At 41.9% G+C, this 21,169-nt stretch overlaps 1 protein-coding gene across 2 annotated transcripts in view; it reads left to right on the top strand.

Moving 5' to 3' along the window:
• LOC140070729 (polycystin-1-like protein 2) overlaps nucleotides 1–21,169 on the top strand; it is a 77,692-nt gene that overhangs the window by 28,713 nt on the left and 27,810 nt on the right. The window contains exons 14-28 of one of the 2 annotated variants that reach the window (XM_072117571.1): nucleotides 1,992–2,195; nucleotides 3,255–3,400; nucleotides 3,510–3,698; nucleotides 6,549–6,674; nucleotides 6,862–7,020; nucleotides 7,252–7,376; nucleotides 8,499–8,625; nucleotides 11,090–11,221; nucleotides 11,506–11,731; nucleotides 16,225–16,415; nucleotides 16,513–16,743; nucleotides 16,841–16,942; nucleotides 18,468–18,646; nucleotides 19,676–19,822; nucleotides 20,412–20,611. In XM_072117571.1, coding sequence (XP_071973672.1) covers nucleotides 1,992–2,195; nucleotides 3,255–3,400; nucleotides 3,510–3,698; nucleotides 6,549–6,674; nucleotides 6,862–7,020; nucleotides 7,252–7,376; nucleotides 8,499–8,625; nucleotides 11,090–11,221; nucleotides 11,506–11,731; nucleotides 16,225–16,415; nucleotides 16,513–16,743; nucleotides 16,841–16,942; nucleotides 18,468–18,646; nucleotides 19,676–19,822; nucleotides 20,412–20,611 — 2,484 coding nt within the window. Of the gene's footprint in view, nucleotides 1–1,991; nucleotides 2,196–3,224; nucleotides 3,401–3,509; nucleotides 3,699–6,548; nucleotides 6,675–6,861; nucleotides 7,021–7,251; nucleotides 7,377–8,498; nucleotides 8,626–11,089; nucleotides 11,222–11,505; nucleotides 11,732–16,224; nucleotides 16,416–16,512; nucleotides 16,744–16,840; nucleotides 16,943–18,467; nucleotides 18,647–19,675; nucleotides 19,823–20,411; nucleotides 20,612–21,169 lie in introns of both variants that reach the window. The other variant, XM_072117570.1, reaches the window with a different exon arrangement.

Below are 21,169 nucleotides of genomic sequence, written 5' to 3'. Positions count from 1 at the left end.
ATTTCTCAGTGCTGGATGAACTGATGAACTAAGATAAATGAGGGAACACCTCGACACACAGCAAGGTCATGTAGATGCTATTTAAGGAGGAGGTGGTATTTGGGGAAGGGGGACTACTGATTCTCTTTGCTGCACTGTAGGGAATGCCCAGCATAGTGTAGATGTCAGGCTGTTTGCATTCCCTATAGCAGAGCTGAGACCCGCCATGTGTTGACACTACTGGACAAAGAATATCTGCTTGTGTCAGCGAAAGGTCCTTAACCTGTCTCTTTTGGTTCTCAAACCCCAGACATACTATATAGGAGGCTATGTAATATAACAATTTTTTTACTGAAAACTTCAGTATTATTTTAAAATACATATATATATATCCACAATCTAAACCTAGAATTTTATTGTGGATACACAACCATTATCTGCTCTTCAATAATTATGCATCTTGATTACTGGTAGTATAAAAAGGACCTAATGTAGTTTTGGCCTTCTAATGCATCCGCAGTGGCTGCTAGGCTTCTCCAGAGTATTACACATCTCCCCCATTATGTCCATTTTTTGTATGTGTTTTTAGTTACTTTTTCACATGACCACCCATGGTCGTAAGCTTCTGTCTATCTGATGTGTTGCAATTTATCTTCATTGAAGTGAATAAACTCACTGAAGTTGACTGATGTTTGATAAAAAAGGAATCATTCAGTATTTCAGAGACCAAACTTAATATTTTAGAGATTGTTGTGACCCACATGCATTAAAGTGTTTGCGCCAGTTTTCTGTCTGAAAATGCACTGAACAGACCATGCACACTGCTTGCACATTTATTTTTCAAGTGTTAGCACCAATATTGTGTCACAAAATTCTGCACCTAGAGGGGGTTCCAATGCAATTTCGGACACACTTCTTTAGCAGTGCAAGGTGCCCCGTGGTTCAGTTCTCAATTATTTGGTGCACTGTGTACATTAGTGAAGCAAACTGCACTACTTTTGATAAATGTGGGACATTGGGTTTCGTGTCAGCTGACCTATATCTAGAGGTAACTGAAGGTTTGACTAGAATTGAGTAAAGCCTTTTATTATACTTTTATTAAGAGATTTACTTGCAGCAACTGAGCATTTGTAGGGAAATTAATGATATGAAAGACAGACAGACACACAGACATCTACTTTTGGATGTAGGAATATGTGATATCTAGGAAAGAGGCAATTACAAAAATCATCTGCTTCACCCACATGAAATATAAATAAAGTAATATATCTATTATAGCTTAAATTATAAAAACACACTGGCGCAAATGGTATAAGAGTGAACTAGCCGTTCTGATTTGCCTTCGCTGGTAATGATAGTGCCCTTACACTGACATAATAACCAAAGGTTATAGTGTTTAAACAATTTCTATAAATTACCTAAAGGTCAAAGGTCAAAGTACTGGATAAGTGTAGAAAATGACACTGAATGCAATGATGTTTACACTAACCTATATTTAATGCTGTTCCGATGATGATGATGCTTCCTCGTGGTTCAATCGTGTTGCCGTTGTATATTGAGGACATCCTTCTGGTCAGGAATAAGACATCGCTTCTACATCAGATGGCCATCCAACCCTCCGTACCAAAAAAGTGACATCAAAGGTACCTCTGTCAGTGCCGGGGCTTCTACGCAGGAACTGATTCAACAAGAGAACATCGACTTACGAGGATATTCAAAGAAAATTACAACTTGGTCTACATTCAGCCAAGTACCTGAGCATCATCTGATGTAGAAGCGACGTCTTATTCCTAACCAGAAGGATCTCCTCAATATACAACGGCAACGCCATTGAACCACGAGGAAGCAGCATCATCGGAACAGCATTCAATATAGGTAAGCGTAAACATCATCACATTCAGTGTAATTTTCTACACTTATCCAGTACTTTGACCTTTAGCCAGCGCAGGTAATTAATAGAAAATCTTTTATAGCTTGTCTTGAATTTAACACCTCTATTTGCTTTATTTTAGCTAAAACCTCTGATGGATATGGAGAGGATACGATCGTCATTAGCACTCTGCCGCCTCCAGAAGTACCAAACTGTACCATATACCCTAGTGAGGGGACTGTACTCACCAGTTTCCAGATCTCCTGCCTCTCTCCATGTTCTCTTACTAACACTTGCAGTCAAGATCTGCAAAGTTCTCTCACCTATTGCTTTTATCCAAAGCCAAGTACGTATAACAAGATCAGGCTGAACTAGATCCATAGTGCCAAAAAATACACAGGAGCATAAGAGTGTACTTACCAGCATTCAGTGGTCTATCTATCTTGTAGTCAGACCTCACAGCTGCTATGGATAGAAGAGAGCCTAGAGCTGTACAATTCCTGCTTCCTGAGTTCCTTAGTTTACTACCTTTTCCTATAACCACCACAAAGAGATTTTTACAGCTTCTATTGAGCTTAATGGTGGCTCTTAATTTAAGTGAACTGCGCTCCACCCTAACAACGGCCACAGGCTGCTAATTTGGAAAAATGAATCATGTGTAAATGCATTGAAAAATATGGCATTGAAAGAACCTTGGTATGTTAGTGTTCTGGTGTACAAGGCATGTAAAATTAATACATCCAGGATATTGTAACTTTTTGCTGGTTTTACACCGTGAAAGACACCTTTTGAATGCATGAGGCTGTATGGCGGCCGTATATACAGCCATTTTTACATGGTTGTGTGCATGAGGCCTTACAGAGTACAAACATCATATGGAACAATAGGAGTGAGGGCCCTGCTCACAAGAGCTCACAGTCTATGAGTTAAACTAAATATGCATATTTGTTTGCTTTTGCTTCTACAACGCGGTGCATATCTTCATTAGTCTTGACACGCTGGGACTCCTGCAAAAAAAAAAAAAAAAAAGACTTTTAAAAATATGTTATGCGATGTCACACAGGCACTCTGAGTTAATGATTATGCACACCTCCTGTGGCGATGGTTACCTCTACTTCCCTGCTGGAGCCTGGTAACGTCACTTAGGAGAGGTGCATAACTATTTCCCAAGAGCGTCTGTGTGAGGTACAGAGGCTAATTAACATATTTTTTAAATTCCTTTTTGCAGCTTTCCCAATGTTTCAAGAATAATGAAGATATGTGTAAGTATGGTAAGTATACATTTAGTTTATAAGTGGTAGTTTTCCTTTAACCACCATATTTCTATTCAGCAATTTTTGATGTATTAATGGTAATTTATATAGTTTCTCTACAGGCAGCTCAACGCAATTGCTTTATATTGTAGAATCTCAGCTCTATTGTGGTCCAAATCAAGAACTTTCCTCTGTTTACTTACCTCTTGGAAAAGAAGAAGATGACTTCATTTTAAATATTACTGTTACTGTCACAAATAAGTTTGGTAATTCAGTCTTTACCACAGTGAAAGTAAAGGTAAAAGAATATTTTTTTTTACATACATTTTTCATACTGTACATGAAGAAATATCTTTTTATTATTTAAATGTAACTAAAAACATCATCAGATATCCATCTTTTTCCAGGTCAAATATGATGAGACAAGCTCTGACACGCTGGCATCATTTCTTTCCGAAAGGTCAACAAACATTTTAAAGGAGGGGAGTGATAGCAGCTCACTTATCCAGCTCTACAAGTCAGTGTCCTCTGTTCTTAACCAGGAGGCTCTTAAAGACAATCATAATTTATCTCTGCAGGCAGACAACAAAAAAGAGGTATGCCTAACTCTAATCATGATAAAACATTAATGTGCTATTAGGGTCAATGATCTTCGACCCACTGCCGAATCATAAATTATGCATGCCGTGCCCCCGGGTGAACTCGTTCTGTCGTTTTATGTGCCTCCACGATTCACGTCTGCCATTCTGTTGGGTCTCCCGCGGTTACAGCAACATGCTCCGGTGCTCGACTGGAAGACCGGGGGGATTCTCCACTGGGGTCCAGAGTGCCAGTCCCGCTGTCTCTCGGTTCTTCGCCCAGTGTCCACCATGTCTGCTTCGATATCCTTCAGGCCTCTGGTCGGTCTTCCTGCTGCTTATACAGACTTTGCCGACGTCTTCGACGTCAGGGCACCTCTCTGCCACAAGGTCGGGTATACCCACTGTCTGTACCTGAGACCGCGGCTATGTCAGCCTATATTAAAGAGAATCTGCAAAAAGGGTTCATCTGCAAGTCTTCGTCTCCTGCCGGAGCAGGATTCTTTATATATATATATATAAAGAATCTTGTGTCGTGATCTATTTGGACAATATCCTGGTGTTCTCTACAGACCAGAAATCCCATCAGACCCACGTACGACAAGTTCTCAGGCGTCTAAGGGCCAATCGCCTATACGCAAAACTCGAGAAGTGTCAGTTCCACCAGAAGAGTCTTCCGTTCCTCGGGTATATCATTTCTGACAGGGTCTACAGATGGATCCCTCCAAGTTGTCTTTGGTCCCTCACTGACCTTGCCCAGTTAGACTACGAGCTATATAGAGATTCCTAGGGTTCCTACTACCAGAAGTTCATACCACACTTCTCTTCCCTCATGTCACCTATTGTGGCGTTAACAAAGAAAAATGCTGACCCTAAGCTCTGGCCTCAGGTGGCTGAAGAAGCATTTTCTCAATTGAAGTCTGCCTTTGTCTCTGTTCCTGTACTCACGTGGCCTGATACGGAGAGACCATTCCAGCTTGAAGTTGACGCTTCCTCTGTAGGGGCTGGTGCCGTCCTCACCCAGAAAGGGCCCAATGGCCGAACACTCACCTGTGCTTTCTCCTCAAAGACTTTTTCTACTGCGGAGAGAAACTACTCCATAGGTGATCGGGAGCTTCTGGCCATAAAACTACTCTTGGAAGAGTGGCGTTATCTGCTGGAAGGAGCTCTTCATCCGGTCTGTATCTTCACGGATCACAAGAACTTCGTATACCTCCAGACCGCCCAAAGTCTCAATCCTCGACAGGCTTGTTGGTCCCTCTTGTTCTGCCATTTTAATTTTATGATACACTTCCGTCCAGCACAGAAGAATGTTAAGGCCGATGCTCTCTCTCATGCCTCTGATGTCATTGGGAAACAATCAGCTCCTCGTCATATTGTTCCTCCAGAACGACTAGTTGTGGCCGCCCCTGTGGATCTGCGGCAGCTTCCTCCTGGAAAAACTTATGTTCGATTGACTCGACTCGGAAGAGGATACTGACTTGGGGACATTGCTCTCGTGCGGCTGGGCATCCTGGGGTGCAGAGGTCTGTGGCTCTCATAACTCGATACTACTGGTGGCCAGATCTGGTCAAGGATGTTCAAGATTTTATGAGTTCCTGCGCTTCCTGTGCTTGTAATAAGTAGTCACGTCTCAAGCCAGCAGGTCTGCTCCTGCCGTTGCCGATACCCAGGTGTCCATGGACTCACATAGCCATGGACTTTATGGATTTGCCATCTTCCTCTGGGAATTCTGTCATCTGGGTGGTAACTGACCGGCTCTATAAAATGTCTCATTTCGTTCCGTTTCCAGGTCTGCCGTCAGCTCCTCATTTGGCCAGTATGTTCTTCCTCCATATCTTCATGCTACATGGACTCCATCAGCACATTGTCTCGGACCATGGGGTCCAGTTTGTTTCCAGATTCTGGCATTCCCTCTGCAATCAACTGCAGGTCAAGCTGGATTCCTCCTCCGCATACCATCCTCAGACTAACAGGCAAGTAGAGAGTCAACCAGACTCTAGGCTGCTATCTACGGCACTTTGTTACTGCTCGACAGGACGATTAGTCCCTCCTTTTACCTTGGGCGGAATTTTCTTATAATTCTCTGGACTCGGAATCTGCCGTTGCTACTCTCTTCTACATTGTAGACTTCCACGCCCACCTCTTCCTCTTGCCCTTCCTTCTGATGTTCCTGCGGTGGAAGAACTGTTACAGGATCTTAAGTCCATCTGGGAACAAACTCTGCATTCTCTACTTTGGGCATCTTCCCACACCAAAACACAGCCCAACAGGAGACGCAGGCCCCCACCAGTTTTCTCTCCAGGAGATAAGGTTGGCTGTCCTCCAGGTATGTCCGTCTGAAAATCCCCAGCTACAAACTTGGTCCTCGTTTTCTGGGTCCATTCAAGGTACTAAAGCACATCAACCCCGTGGCATACAAACTTCGTCTCCCTACCACCATGCGCATCCCGAAATCCTTCCATATCTCACTCTTGAAACCAGTAATCTTGAATCGTTTCTCCCTGCAAATTGCTCCTACTGCTGCTGTGGCTGATTCCACCAATGTCTGTGAAGTCAAAGAGGTCCTGGACATGAAGTCAATTAGAGGGAGACAGTACTTTCTCGTTAACTGGATGGGGCTCGGGCCAGAGGAGAGATCATGGGAACCTGAGGACAACATCCTTGACCGTGTTCTACTTCATAGGTTACCCCAGTCCAAGAAGAGGGGGAGGCCGAAGGGGTGGGGTACGGGGATGAATCATTTTTACTTCTAGAATTTTTTACCGGTATATATACACAAGGTGCATGTATATGTTTTAAGGTCCAAGTTGGCTGGAAAAATTATTGCCAATACTCAGTCTTGATGGTTATTTATTTCTATTCTAGATGCGCAAAGTGATGATAACAGCACTCTCTGCTGTTAACGTGACAACACTGAACACAGCTCTTGCAATGTCTGAGGTCCTGAAAGACATTACAATGAAAAGTGAAGAACTGTCTTCAGCAGCTCAGGTGAGACACATTATAAGTATAAGTCGATGTGTCAAAACTCATTTCGTGTATCAAAAATCTCTAAAGGAAAATACAACAGCAGTTTATCCATCATGCTATAATGTCACAAGGTAACATCATAATGAAAATCAACTTTGCCAATCAATTACTGAGGCTCCACAGTCAGATCTTTCATCATTTATTCAAGGTGGAAGCCATCAGTGTGCTGAGAGATGTCAGCCAGTCTTTGCTGACTATAAGCAGTGGGCAAGATTCTACAAAAGAAACAACTGCAAACCATCTTTTTAATGCCATGAGCAACGTACTGGAGGCAAGTGCAAAGAATGAGACAACTGGTCGAAGTATGGTAAGTCTGCTATTAGTGCTAAAATGATAACAGAATGGTAAAGAAGTTGCCCAATGTGTGCAACAAAGACACTACAGAGCCTTAGGAAACTGATTTGTTGCTTTAGGCAACTACAACATGTTTTCCTTGCACTAGTTTTGATAAGTACCGCCCCTATGTTGTTGTGGTGGGCTAACCCAAGATGTAGTGTTCATCAACAATGGGCTAGTTCACTGTTCTCTATCTCTTTAGAGTACAATGTCGCTCCATTTACTCAATGCAGTGGATAATCTGCAAAGCGCATTACTGATGGGAAAACTACCAGATAATGAACCCATGGTACTGATGGCCCCAGCCGCTACTATGTATATAAACAGGTATGTTATAGGTATGTTATATTTTCACACTATAGCTGGGATGTCTTTACTCTAAAGTGAAGGAAAGTTGAACTCCATCATATATAGAAGTCCCATCTATATGCACAACAAATGAAATATGTTTTTAATAGCTCAGTTATGCTTTTTTTTTTTACTGGTTAGTTTTATGCTTAGTCCAATGTCTGCAGTCACTCAGCTCACAGTCACCAAAATAATGCTTCAAAACATCCTCAAGAAGTAAGCCGCAAACCATTTAAAGGACATCTACCACCAGGATCAGGGACTGTAAACCAAGCACGCTTACATTCTGGTGTGTGCCCCCTTTGGCAGGATCTGCTCTTCTGTTAGCTTCTTCTTGCCAAAAAGGCTTTGAACATTATATAAATGAGCATGAACGGCTCCAGGCTCAATTAGCAGCTATGAAACCACTCAAACTCATTTGTATCATTTTTAAAACCTTTTTTGGTAAAAATTAGGGCATGAGTAGCTAAAAGAAGAGCGAATCTTGCCAGAAGGAGCACACATCGGCTTGTAAGTGTACTTGGTTTACAATCCTTGATCCTTTTGTTGGTAGACTCTTAGTAAATGCCTCTGTTCACTTTATACAGGATAAGTTTTAAAAGGTTATCCCAGATTTTTCTGGTGTACAGTCAGCAGAGGCTGATAAATATGTTGCATCCATTCCCCATATGTTCCAATGGCGTCCATTGAGCTTATACATTGTACACAACTTCGCTTGCTATGTGTTTCCCACAGTATGCAACATATGCTGGTCAGACGACATAAAGGATGCCTCCGCCAGTATATGTTTATGGATACACTCAGAGTATAAGCCAGGAGCTTTCTGGAAGTATATACTGCTCTTACAAAGAAAAGTACCCTTGAGGCCTATTGCCAACGCATCAAACTCACATCATAATTACGTATCAAATGTCTGGCCTGAACACTTTGAGACCGGAACTAAACTGACATGCTGATTTCAGTTCAGATCGCTAAGCGTACGGGCCGTACATTTAGGCAAGCTTATGATGCAAGTTTTATGCGAGTTAGTCGCATCACACTTGCTCGTGGGCAATAGGACTAAAGGTTATAAAATACTAACATTTGTCTGGGTTTTAACAGGCTGCAGTCTGACCAAGTAGAGAAATCATCAGTCAATATTCCAGATGTAAGCACGGCAGCGTTTAGCCTTCCATCGCTATCCTCTCTCAATCTCCCAATAGAAGAAGAAGATGCTCTGGATCTTCGGGCAAGTGTCACATGACATGATAAAACGTGTGTGTTGTGTAGAAAGAAGACATGGCTGATACCATAATTCTTTCCTTAAAGTGAACCTGCAACAAGGAATGGCCTTTTTATCTTGTGACAGATTTCTATAGCCAGGGGTGTAATAATGGACCCAGAGAGAGAGAGGGGAGGCCCATGGCTGTCACTGTTCAATATCTTTCCCTTCTTCTAGCAGACACTTACACATAGGCCAGGAGCTAGACAAGCTGTATTGGTTTGTGATAAACATAGGCTGACATGTATCTTTATTTTTAAATGTTTTTTTCCCCTTTTTATGCACACCTCCCACATTTTTTAAGCTTAATAAACCATTCCCCTTCCCCCGCCCTTTATCCCACCCCCCTAGTATGCCCACACAGTATAATACCTAGAATAATGGCTCTTACACAGTATATTCTCACCTTGTACAATGCCCCATTTTCCCTGCCCTCCTATTGTGGTCCCTTTTTCTGCCCCCCATCTTATTATGATCCAGTCTCTGCACTACCTCCCCTTTCATTGGTCCCTATTCTTCCCCTTCCTTATTATGCCCCCTTTCTGCTCCCCTTCCTTATTATGCCAGCCTCTTTGCTCCCCTTCTTATTGTGCCCCCTCCATCTCTGATCCTCTGCTAGTCCTCTCTGGTCCCTCTGTTGTTATGCCCCTTATCTGCTCCCCCTCTTATTATTAGATCCTGTAAATACTGTGGCCCTCTATCCTCATAATCAGGGGCCTCTCTCCCCTCCTGGTTATTAAACAAAAAAAAAACTTTACTCACTTTTCCATTGGTCCCCTGCAGTCCTGTTTCCTCCTCTCCCCAGGGCTCTCATGTATGTTTCTGTATGTATGTGCATATGCCTGCATATAAGCGAGCATGCATATTTGTATATATGTGTCTCCATTCCTCTGTGTCAGCATTCTGATTCAGTTCAGCATTTATAAATCTTTATTTCACATTACCTGGCTTCCTGCAGCATGTGTGTTGTGAGTCATTAAGAGGGGTTGTGGAAACAGCTGCACCAGCCTGTGTATCATTCTCCTTGATGGATTCTTCCTCTTCTCCTCACCTACCCAGCTCCCTCCTTTCTGCCAGCAGCGGGAAAAGGTGGAGGGAGCTGGATGAGCGAAGAGTAGAGATAGAAGAATGCATCCAGGAGACTGAGACACCGGTGGGGCACAAGCATATGCTACGGGCAGTGGTGCAGTTTTATAAAGGCATTTTTAAAATCAGAATAACATTTGCTATTGGAACCTGTCAGCATCTATCAATAACATTCCTGGTCATTGTTTCTCTTTATTTAATATTTCTAAATTCTATAATAATCTGCCTCCCTCTAGTGGTATTCTAAGGGAAAGGCATAACCTTAGTTATGATATACTAATTGCTGGTGTTTTCAGGAAATAATTTGTACTGTAGAACATGATCAGTTCCATATGTAGCTTAAATTTTTATCAGTGAACCTGTCATTTTACTGAAAATATCTAAATTCTAAAAACAATACTAGAAATACAATTCCCCTAAAGAAATTCAGGATCATCCTGAATCATCCAAATTTTTGTTGCCACAGAGTTGATGAAAGTGCTTTTCCCCATGAGTGTGATTAACCGATTAAAAGAAAAAGCATTCTAAACACCAGGAATGGAGAAGCAGCTTTGTGACATGTATCACAAATCTGTGGCATTAACCCTTGTTAATGGCATCTACCACTAGGATCCACTACGGAGCCCCTTGGGCTCATTTGCACACTTTTAAAGACCCTATTTTGTAAAAAAAAAAGGGGGGGGGAGCATAAAAATCTAAAAGAACAGCAGATCCTGCCAGAGGGGGCTCACACCAGTATGTTAGTGCTTGGTTTACAATCCTTCATCCTGGTGGTAGATTTAAACTAATTTAAACCCTACTTATCAATCAACAAAGTTCTATTTGCATCAGATGGTGTAATAGTTGACATGTTGGTAGTAGTTTGCATGATGTCATGGTTTTAGATATTAAAGGAAACCTACCACTTGAAGTGGCAGGTTTCAGATGGAAATACCGAGCACCAGCTCAGGGTGAGCTGGTGCCGGAGCTTATTTTTGTTAGTGTTTTAAACCGCGGTATCGCGGTTTAAAACACTTTTTAAACTTTATAGCCGGCGCAGGGAGGTACGCTCTCGGCGTTTACCATGCGCGCGACCGTGCGCGCGGCTACATAGGAAGTGAAGGAGAGCCGCGTGCATGGTAAGCGCCGAGCGCGCACCTCCCTGCGCCGGCTATAAAGTTTAAAAAGTGTTTTAAACCGCGATACCACGGTTTAAAACACTTATAAAAATAAGCTCCGGCACCAGCTCACCCTGAGCTGGTGCTCGGTATTTCCATCTGAAACCTGCCATTTCAAGTGGTAGGTTTCCTTTAATATCCTATAACTTTACAGGGGTATTTATCTTTTACTACATCTCTTTTTACAGATGGTCAGCTTTTCCGTGAATCCATTCTCCTCTGATAACACAGTTGACATTAGTGGATCTGTGGGGGGACTGAGTCTGACCAGCATAAATGGTTCTGTAATCCCTGTTAAGGATCTCTCCGAATACATTGAGGTAAAAAGGTGTTGATTACCTATCGGTTACTCATCTAGAACTTCATCACAAAGTAAAACTATTTTAGATATGCCCTCAAACTGTACATTGCTGGGCTACACTATTTGTTTGCCAGTACAAAACAGTACACAATGTAAATGGAGGGGATACAGTGTTAGCAGATGTTTCCAGGCCCTGGTGTCTAACTGACACATTATACCTTATTACAGAAATTCTAGACTATTTCCTTGATCTGGGGACCTAGAAAGTGTTATTATACCATACAAACATTTGTTTTTCTCCAGATAATGTTACCCAGAGAATCTATTGCTGACGGAGAGAAAAATATATTGCACCTATCTAATTTCTCAGCTCTTTTGATAAACATCACGTCATCACAATACCCTCTTGTAATCCATTTGGAGCCCAGTGAAGACATACCTCTGATATTGTACCTGGGATATGGATATCATCCTAATGAAACAAACTATGATATCAATACTCATCTACCAGATGGACAATATCCTGAAGGTAAACTTTAGAAGATTGTGTTGTGTTGTCTCAGACACTATTTACTTTCTGCTAGTATGGCCACAGTGATTATGCCAAGTCTAATATTGCTACACCTCATGCTGAAAACAGTGATGGATCGCGTGATACCTTTGACTCAATACGCTGTATTTGCACTGGCTCTGACTCTGAGTATCTCTGGGATCTGAGTATCAGGCTCCTGCGCAGAGGAGATGTAATATGGAACTGCCTGTCACTCCACTGCTCAAGGAGGATAGCAGTCTGTACTAATACCATATAATTAAAGAGGATTCTGGCACTCTTTTTACAGATGCAATATAGAAATTTCATAAAAATGATGAATATCAATCCAAAAAATGTAAAAATATAACTAGACCTTCTTCAGACACAGATTGCAGGGTAGTTGTGGAGAAAATAAGCAGAGCTGACCGCTATTGAAGGATGAAGAAGATGAGTAGTATTCGGTGTGCACCACCAGAGAAAAGAGACAGTGGGGAAGATTTATCAAGCTGTCTGAAAGTCAGAATATTTCTAGTTGCCCATGGCAACCAATCACAGCTCAGCTTTCATTTTACCAGTGCTCATGAATATTTTAAAGGGGAGCTGTGATTGGTTGCCATGGGCAACTAGAAATATTCTGAATTTCAGACAGCTTGATACATCCGCCCCAATTTCTCATATCAGCCCCTGTGACATGGTAGAGACAGGTTGTGTAACAGGGAAAGGAGATCACTGCCCAATGATTGGTTTAAAATCAAGCATGATAAACCAGAACACTTACCAATAGATCTAGGCACCGTGACTGTGGTAATCTTCCTATATTTGTTACCCATGGCCTCATTCCTTATAAAAATCAACGTTTAAAATTATGCTATTGAGCCAGCTTGGCTCTAGTGTATTACCAGAGCCACTTTGTGCTACAGCTTCACAGGCTGTTACTCTGTGCAGGAACAGTTCCCCTCCCATTGTGTGAGATTACAGAAGACAGAGGAAGGGTGAATGCTTAGGGAGAGGGAGGGCAGTGTGCCAGCCTGTGAAGTTACAGCACGGTGGGGCTCTGGTAATCTGGTAATATTTTAAACTCTAGACCCTTTAATATTTAAGGGTTTTTTTAATCCACGAGACAATTTTCATACTGAACACCTAATCTACACTCACCGGCCACTTTACTAGGTACACCATGCTAGTAACGGGTTGGACCCCCCTTTTGTCTTTAGAACTGCCTCAATTCTTCGTGGCATAGATTCCACAAGGTGCTGGAATCATTCCTCAGAGATTTTGGTCCATATTGACATGATGGCATCACACAGTTGCCGGAGATTTGTCGGCTGCACATCCATGATGCAAATCTCCCGTTCCACCACATCCCAAAGATGCTCTATTGGATTGAGATCTGGTGACTGTGGAGGCCATTTGAGTACAGTGAACTCATTGTCATGTTCAAGAAACCAGTCTGAGATGATTCCAGCTTTATGACATGGCGCATTATCCTTCTGAAAGTAGCCATCAGATGTTGGGTACATTGTGGTCATAAAGGGATGGACATGGTCAGCAACAATACTCAGGTAGGCTGTGGCGTTGCAACGATGCTCAATTGGTACCAAGGGGCCCAAAGACTGCCAAGAAAATATTCCCCACACCATGACACCACCACCACCAGCCTGAACCCTTGATACAAGGCAGGATGGATCCATGCTTTCATGTTGTTGACGCCAAATTCTGACCCTACCATCCGAATGTCGCAGCAGAAATTGAGACTCATCAGACCAGGCAACGTTTTTCCAATCTTCTACTGTCCAATTTCGATGAGCTTGTGCAAATTGTAGCCTCAGTTTCCTGTTCTTAGCTGAAAGGAGTGGCACCCGGTGTGGTTTTCTGCTGCTGTAGCCCATCTGCCTCAAAGTTCGACGTACTGTGCGTTCAGAGATGCTTTTTTCTTTTTCGGACCATTCTCTGTAAACCCTAGAGATGGTTGTGCGTGAAAATCCTAGTAGATCAGCAGTTTCTGAAATACTCAGACCAGCCCTTCTGGCACCAACAACCATGCCACGTTCAAAGGCACTCAAATCACCTTTCTTCCCCATACTGATGCTTGGTTTGAACTGCAGGAGATTGTCTTGACCATGTCTACATGCCTAAATGCACTGAGTTGCCGCCATGTGATTGGCTGATTAGAAATTAAGTGTTAACGAGCAGTTGGACAGGTGTACCTAATAAAGTGGCCGGTGAGTGTATATAGACCATTAAATAGCCTTGTCTACTGTGTGGGGAACTACAGCTCAGCAATAAATAATTTCAATGGGAGCACAATTTTATTTCCTTGTCACCATGGCTATACAATGGAGAAAAGTAATCATCCAGTACATCCATAGTAAGTAAAATTCAATACTTTATTTCATCTTTTAAAATTCAGCAGTACGCCAATATGATCTACTGATGTACTGATGGTTTTCGGGACTGCCTGTGAACTCTGGAGAGGAAGCGGGTGAGTGGTAAGCTGGCTTTCAGGTTCATGGCTATACAGTGGCTTAGCCATTCGCTTCCAGCTCCGTCCACTTTATAGGTTCAGTATAAAAAATGAATGGGAGGTTAAAAAACACTCTTCAATATCCACTTTTTAATGGAAATCTACAACATTTTTTTGTAAAATTAAACTACACATGATTACTGTCTCGGTCAGAGGTAGTGGACCCACTGAACCACCGCGAGCGATGACGTAACCTGGGAGCAGATTCTAAGTGGCACCCAGTATTTATCAGAGCCCGGTGCAAAGCGGTTTGGACTTGCTGCAGCAGGATACCACCAGGTTGCTCCACAGGTGCAACTTTGCTCGCGGTGGTGGGCAGGGCAAGGTACAGGACCAGCAGGCAGAATCAGAGTTGTGGTCAGGCAGAAGGTCAGGACAGGCGCCAAAGGATCGGAGTTGGGGACAAAGTAGAAGGTTAATACAGGCAGCAGAGAATCGAGGTCAGGAATGGGAACAGAGGTCAGTGGATAATCACGATAATCACAAGGTACAGCTTTCTCAGACGCGCGAGGCACAAAGATCCGGCAGGGGGAATGGGAAGAGTCCGGCTATTTATCAAGGCAGCACCGACCAGCGCCAATCATGGGAGTGCTGACTCTTTAAACTTTACAGAGCGCGTAAGCCGTCGCCGGAGCAAAGCAAGATGAGTGAGTCTCCACTGCTGGGGCACACGGAGGCACACGGGTGCACCTGAGACCCGAGACATGTGTCGCATGAGCCCCTGTGGCACTTACCTATATTTGTCTTCTCCTCGATCCCGGGGTTGATCTTCTTCCGATCACTTTAAAAAAGGAGTTATAAAAAGTAGCTACAGAGTACTAGACACAATGGGGGTCATTTACCAAGGGCCCGATTTGCGTTTTCCCGACGTGTTACCCGAATATTTCCGATTTGCGCCGATTTCCCCTCAATTGCCCCGGGTTTTTGGCGCATGCAATCGGATTGTGGCGCATCGGCACTGGCATGCACGCAATGGAAATCGGGGGGCGTGGCGCAACGAAAACCCGACGGATTCGGAAAAACCGCCACATTTAAAACAAAAAATTGGTGTCACGGGCCATACTCACATGCACCAGAAAGAGATCAGTGAACTCCGACGCAACTCGGCGGACCTCGGCGCAGCAGCGACACCATCGGGCACAGGACCTTCATGAATCGCCGGAAGACCCGAACGCTCGTCCGAGAAGCCGCCGCTGGAACGCGAATGGACCGGGTAAGTAAATGTGCCCCAATGTCCGACGCGCCAGGCAGTTAATTATTCAAACCTCTTGCGTGATGTCACCTCCCTTTCCCATGCTGGAGAGGGATGTGGTGTCACAAGAGAGGCATGAATTCACGCCTCATGCGCGACAGATACTTCCCTCTTCCATGTTGGAGAGGCATAAATAATTAACAGCCCAGAGTGCCAGACATCCCATGGGCTATAGGTAAGCATGTTTAGTTTAATTTTCATTACAACCCAATTGGACATCTGTTGTTTCAATGGATAGCACACAGACAAATTCATTTCTGTGATCTCCTGCACACAGCAACAACACTGATAGCAGGTCATATTACCCCATGTTTGAGCAATCGATGTGCAAGTGTACTTTACAAATGGCATGACGCATGGACACAAACAATGGACCGTGGATTCATTGTTTGCAGCCATAGGAAGCACACATTTTAAATACTATTTAAGCATCAAAGTAGTTATCAGAGTTATCAATAAATGATTAATCTGCCATAGATGTCAAAGATATAATTTAGTATGTAGATGACATGCTATGACTCTGACAATATGCATGTAGTCCACTCTGTGGAAATGTATTGTAATCAACACCTCTACAAAGTTGAAAGTCAAGTTTTTGGAAATCTTGATTTTCTTCAAGTACAAGGTCATAGGCATGGCATACATGTCATAATTTCACCAACTTATACTTACATTTTTGTATGCCTAGTAATCACAATAACATTTCTCTCCAAGATAAAGTATATTCCTGGGTGATAAACCCTGAGGAGCTTTATGGTGAAGGTAGCTACTACCTGACTGTGAGAACTGAATTGGAGGAAGATGTTCCTGATGGAGGTTCGGTATATGTATCAGTCACCTGCTTTACTTCCCAGTGTGTATTCTGGGATGAGAGTAGTCAGGAATGGAATAATACAGGCTGTCATGTGAGTAGATCTTACTATTAAGACCATGAAAAATTAGATTTTTTATAAGCTATGTATGTGTTAAATCATAAATGTGTTATTATGGACTTTATTTCAGGTTGGTCCAAAGACCACTCCCCATAGCATTCAGTGTCTTTGCAGCCATTTAACTTTCTTCGGGAGCTCCTTTATTGTCATGCCAAACGCTGTGGATGTGAGCAGAACGATTGAGCTTTTTGCAACATTTGTAGACAACCCTGTGGTGGTAACCACAGTGGCGTGTATTGCTCTTGTCTATGTACTGGTGTTGATTTGGGCCAGGAGAAAAGATATCCAGGATAATGCCAAGGTTTGTAGCTGTACTTTTAGAGTACTTATAAGGAAGATATTATCTTGAGGGAAAAAGATAACTCCCAGTAAACCAAACGCATGTCGATTTGAACTAGGTGAAGATCATATCACTTGAAGACAATGACCCATTAGCCCAGTATCGGTATCTTGTGACTGTTTTCACTGGCCATCGTAGAGGAGCTGCAACTACATCTAAGGTTTGTAAGCAGGATATGTAGATCACAGAACATAATGGGCAGATTTATTAAAGCTCCTGCGCCAATTTTCTGTCTGACTTTGCACATTAGTACAAACTGCACAGGTATTAGTAAAAACTGCATTAGTACACAGGTATTTAAGAAGTGTCCACACCACATTTGTGTTGCACATGACGGTTTTGTGTCGCAGCTGAACTGTTCTTCATGCGACACAAAAAAAGGGGGCTTAAGGTGCTCAGTTAGACAGTGTACCAGATTTAACATGCAAAGTCTGACAGGCATGTGTTGCACGACCTATGTTAAAGGTGCACCAAAAAATTGTCAGAGCAATGAAGGGAACGCCAGATTCCTGAAGAAATCCTGAATCTGGCGCCCTCTGCACTATACACAGGCAAACTGCACACAGTAAAGAATGCACTGTTTTTAGAAAATTTGGGCCAACATTTAAATAATTTTAGCTTAGAATGTAAAAGCACTTTAACAACATATTATGAAAAATTGCTCACAAAGATCCTTTTCATTACTTTTACTTAAAGTGTAACTGTCATTTCAAACTTTTGATATGTTGTAGGGCAGGTAATATTAAGCCCTTTTGCAATTGGATTAGTTACCCGAATCTTGCTCCTTTCTCTTGTATTCTGCAGACTTCCCCTAGATGGCATTGACTGCTCAGATAGCTGTTACTATGGACATTCCGTCTTCAGAAAGAAGCTGAGACTAGGGAAGGAGAGACACGCCCCCATCCCCCTCCCTGTACACAGCTGATTACCTCATGGCTCACTGCCCCAGCACTCAGCCATATGCAGGGAGAAGCTCTTACTAATGTAGTGACCAAACACCTAAACTTATCTCTCCTCAGCTTTCCCTACATTTGTAGTATTACTTAAATAGTATTACTTAAATAGATAGATAGATAGATAGATAGATAGATAGGTAGATAGATAGATAGATATACACAGATAGATATGAGATAGATAGATAGATAGATAGATAGATAGATAGATAGATAGATAGATATGATATAGATAGGATATACATAGATGGCTAGGAGATAGAAAGATATTAGATAGAGGATAGATATGAGTACATAATAGATAGATAGATAGATAGATAGATAGATTTGGATGGATAGATAGATAGATAGATACTGTAGCTATATAGATGATAAATAGATAGATATGATATAGATAGATAGATAGATAGATAGATAGATAGATAGATAGATAGCTCTGGTGTCACTGGTCAGCACCATGCACTTGTGATGAGGTGACAGGAGGCAGGCTCCGCCCCTCCATCTTGCTGATTGTAGTTTTTTGAGACCTGGAAACCCTGGTTGCTATGGGACAAAAGAGGTACTAAATGAGGACAAAGAGGCAAAATACTTTTAGGAATAATTGCCAGGGACACCTGGAGCAGAATTATGTATTTTAGTTTTTTTCTGTTCAGAATGACAATTACACTTTAAGTTTATCTTGGTATCAAATAAATGTTTCACTCATTTAATTGATGGACCTTTTCAATGTAGGTAACAATGACACTATATGGCTCGGATGGAGAGAGCGAACCCCACCACTTGTCTGACCCAGAAGGAATTGTTTTTGAGCGTGGAGGGTGTGATGTTTTCTTGTTGACAACTTTATTGCCACTTGGAGAAGTTCATCGTATACGATTTTGGCATGACAACTCAGGAGATAAGCCTTCGTGGTTAGTATAAAATCTGCCTAAATACTACTAATATGTTTGGCAATGTTACCACTGTCCAGATGTCAAGGGAAACAAGAAGTTCCACATACTTAATAAGCTGCCTCCTGAGGTGTCCCGCAGAGTCCTTTTCCCCTCATTGCACTGAATATTTCTGCTTGTTGGCAAAACAAATGGTGCATGTAATTTCATAGTTCATTTACATGTACTAAAGAGACACAGCCACACCAAAACAGCGCTGTCTACAGTGGGGAAACTGTTCCTTCTGGAACAGATATAGTGGTTTGGCTTTAATCCCACATCATGTCATTAGGCTTCATGAAATTCGATGGCTTCCTTACAAGGTATCTAAAAGAGGTGTGGTTTTCCTTATTCCAAACTGGAAAACTTATTTGCATATTTTCTATATGTCCTATCCACACAGTCTGCTGAAAATATGAACTTTTGCAATGCAGAGAAGCCCAGTCCCCCTGCTGGAGTAATTATGCAGCATAAAACCACATCATTGGATCCACTCATCACCACAGATGAGAATATGTAGAAAATTTGTCATACAGCTCAGTAAATTTATTTCATACAGCTGTTGATGGCCATAAAACGGCTGTAAAGCTTACCACTAAATTGGTGTTAGCTGAGACAAAGCCTCCAGCTCTCTGTCTTGAGCACTGTTGGCTTTTCTGGGCATCCTAAGCTGGAAGTGCCAAAAACTGGGAGACTTCTGCAATGTGGTAACTGGGAGGGGGGGGGGGTAGGATCCTGTAAGGAATCTCAGGTTTTTTATTTTTTAAAAAATAGTGATACTTTCCTTTTAAGGACAACAGTCAGTTTTGTCAAGCTGTCAGTATATAGAACTGTTTCACGTGAATAACTAGGGACTTGGGAGATATGAATAATCTCTAATACATACAATCCTGTTTTACAACTTTCATTTCAATGTAATGCTGTATTGTTATGCATAAATTATAATAAAGTTTATAAAAGTTAAAAAAAAAAAAATGCTGTTTTTCTGAGCCATCCTGCTTGTCATCACAGGTATGTGAACAGAGTGTTGGTGCATGACGTGGACCTGGATCAAAAGTGGTACTTCCTTTGTAACTCTTGGCTTTCCATTGAGGTTGGAGATTGTGTGTTGGATAAGGAATTCAGTGTCGCCACAGAAGATGATATGAAACAGTTTAGGTAACACTGGACAATGAAAATGAACATTAGGAATAACTAAGGGTTACTTTTTAGTAGATTTAGAACTATGGATTATGCTTAACCCATTAACACCAAGAGACTTTTTTATTTTTTGGTTTTTCATTCCTTACTTTCCAAAGCTGTAATTTTTTACAATTTTTCTGTATACAAAGACATACCATATATACATACCGTATTAGCCAACCCGAATATAAGCTGAGGTACCTATTTTGGCCAAAAAATCTGGGAAAACTTATTGACTCAAGTATAAGACTAGGGTGAAAAATGCAGCAACTACTCTTTAATAAAATGTCCAGCAGAGCCCCCCCCCCCCTTTTAAAAAGAAATCTCCAGCAATGCCCCCTTTAATTAAAATGTCCAGCACATCCCCTTTCATAATAAACTTAGTACTCACCTCCAGCGTCCTCTTCTCCGGCTTATCTTGTTGAATAATACAGTAGACCTCCACCCTTATGGAGCTTTTGTTATATAGCCTTAACCGGCGTTAAGGGACTAGATAAATGACTACTATTATATTGTGTTAGGGAAAGCTTCTGTCTTTTACATTTTTCTTTATGTTTGCTTTCAGCAATCTATTCTTCATGAAGACTTCCAAAGGATTTCGGGATGGACATATCTGGTACTCTGTATTTAGTCGCTCTCCCAGAAGCCCTTTTACCCGAGTACAGAGAGTATCCTGCTGTTTCTCCCTACTACTCTGCACGATGCTGACTAGTATTATGTTTTGGGGGGTGCCAACAGACCCTGCTGAACAAAAGATGGACCTAGGTAATCATTGTACTGTATCTGGCAAGTAACTGCCTGATCAACACCATTGACAAAAATGCATGCTGTTATATTAATGGTCCCATAGAGGATTTACAGAGTAGAATTTCAATATTTATGTATGACACATAGGACTCGGAGGATAGTATATTATCACAGATGGATTTGTTAAAACTGGAGGCATCGGAGAAATAACAAATTAAGTTTTATCTATGCAAATGCAAAGGTGTGCACAAGGGCAGAGGAAACAAAGAGAACAAGTTATGTATTCTATGGTATAATGCTGTGTGTTGCAACTACTGCAGAAAAAGAAGGGGGGTATTGATGGGCAGTTATTATAATTTTAGCAGTTAGAGCCAGGCAGCAACTGCTTAGGCAAATGTATTAAGATAGACATTTATAATAATGATAAGGACGTAATGCTGCAGAATATGAGGGCGGTATATAAATAAAGTTTTATTATTATTATAAAGCAATGTTCAGACCACATATGGAGTACTATGTACCGCTTTTGGAGGTACTGCATGGAAAGGACATGTAAACTTGAGAGGGTGCAAAGGA

The sequence above is a fragment of the Engystomops pustulosus genome, chromosome 7 (assembly GCF_040894005.1).
Source record: "Engystomops pustulosus chromosome 7, aEngPut4.maternal, whole genome shotgun sequence".
In the NCBI taxonomy this organism is placed as follows: domain Eukaryota; kingdom Metazoa; phylum Chordata; class Amphibia; order Anura; family Leptodactylidae; genus Engystomops; species Engystomops pustulosus.
The sequence above is the reverse complement of the archived record's forward strand: the minus strand, read 5'-3'. Positions and strand labels throughout refer to the sequence as shown.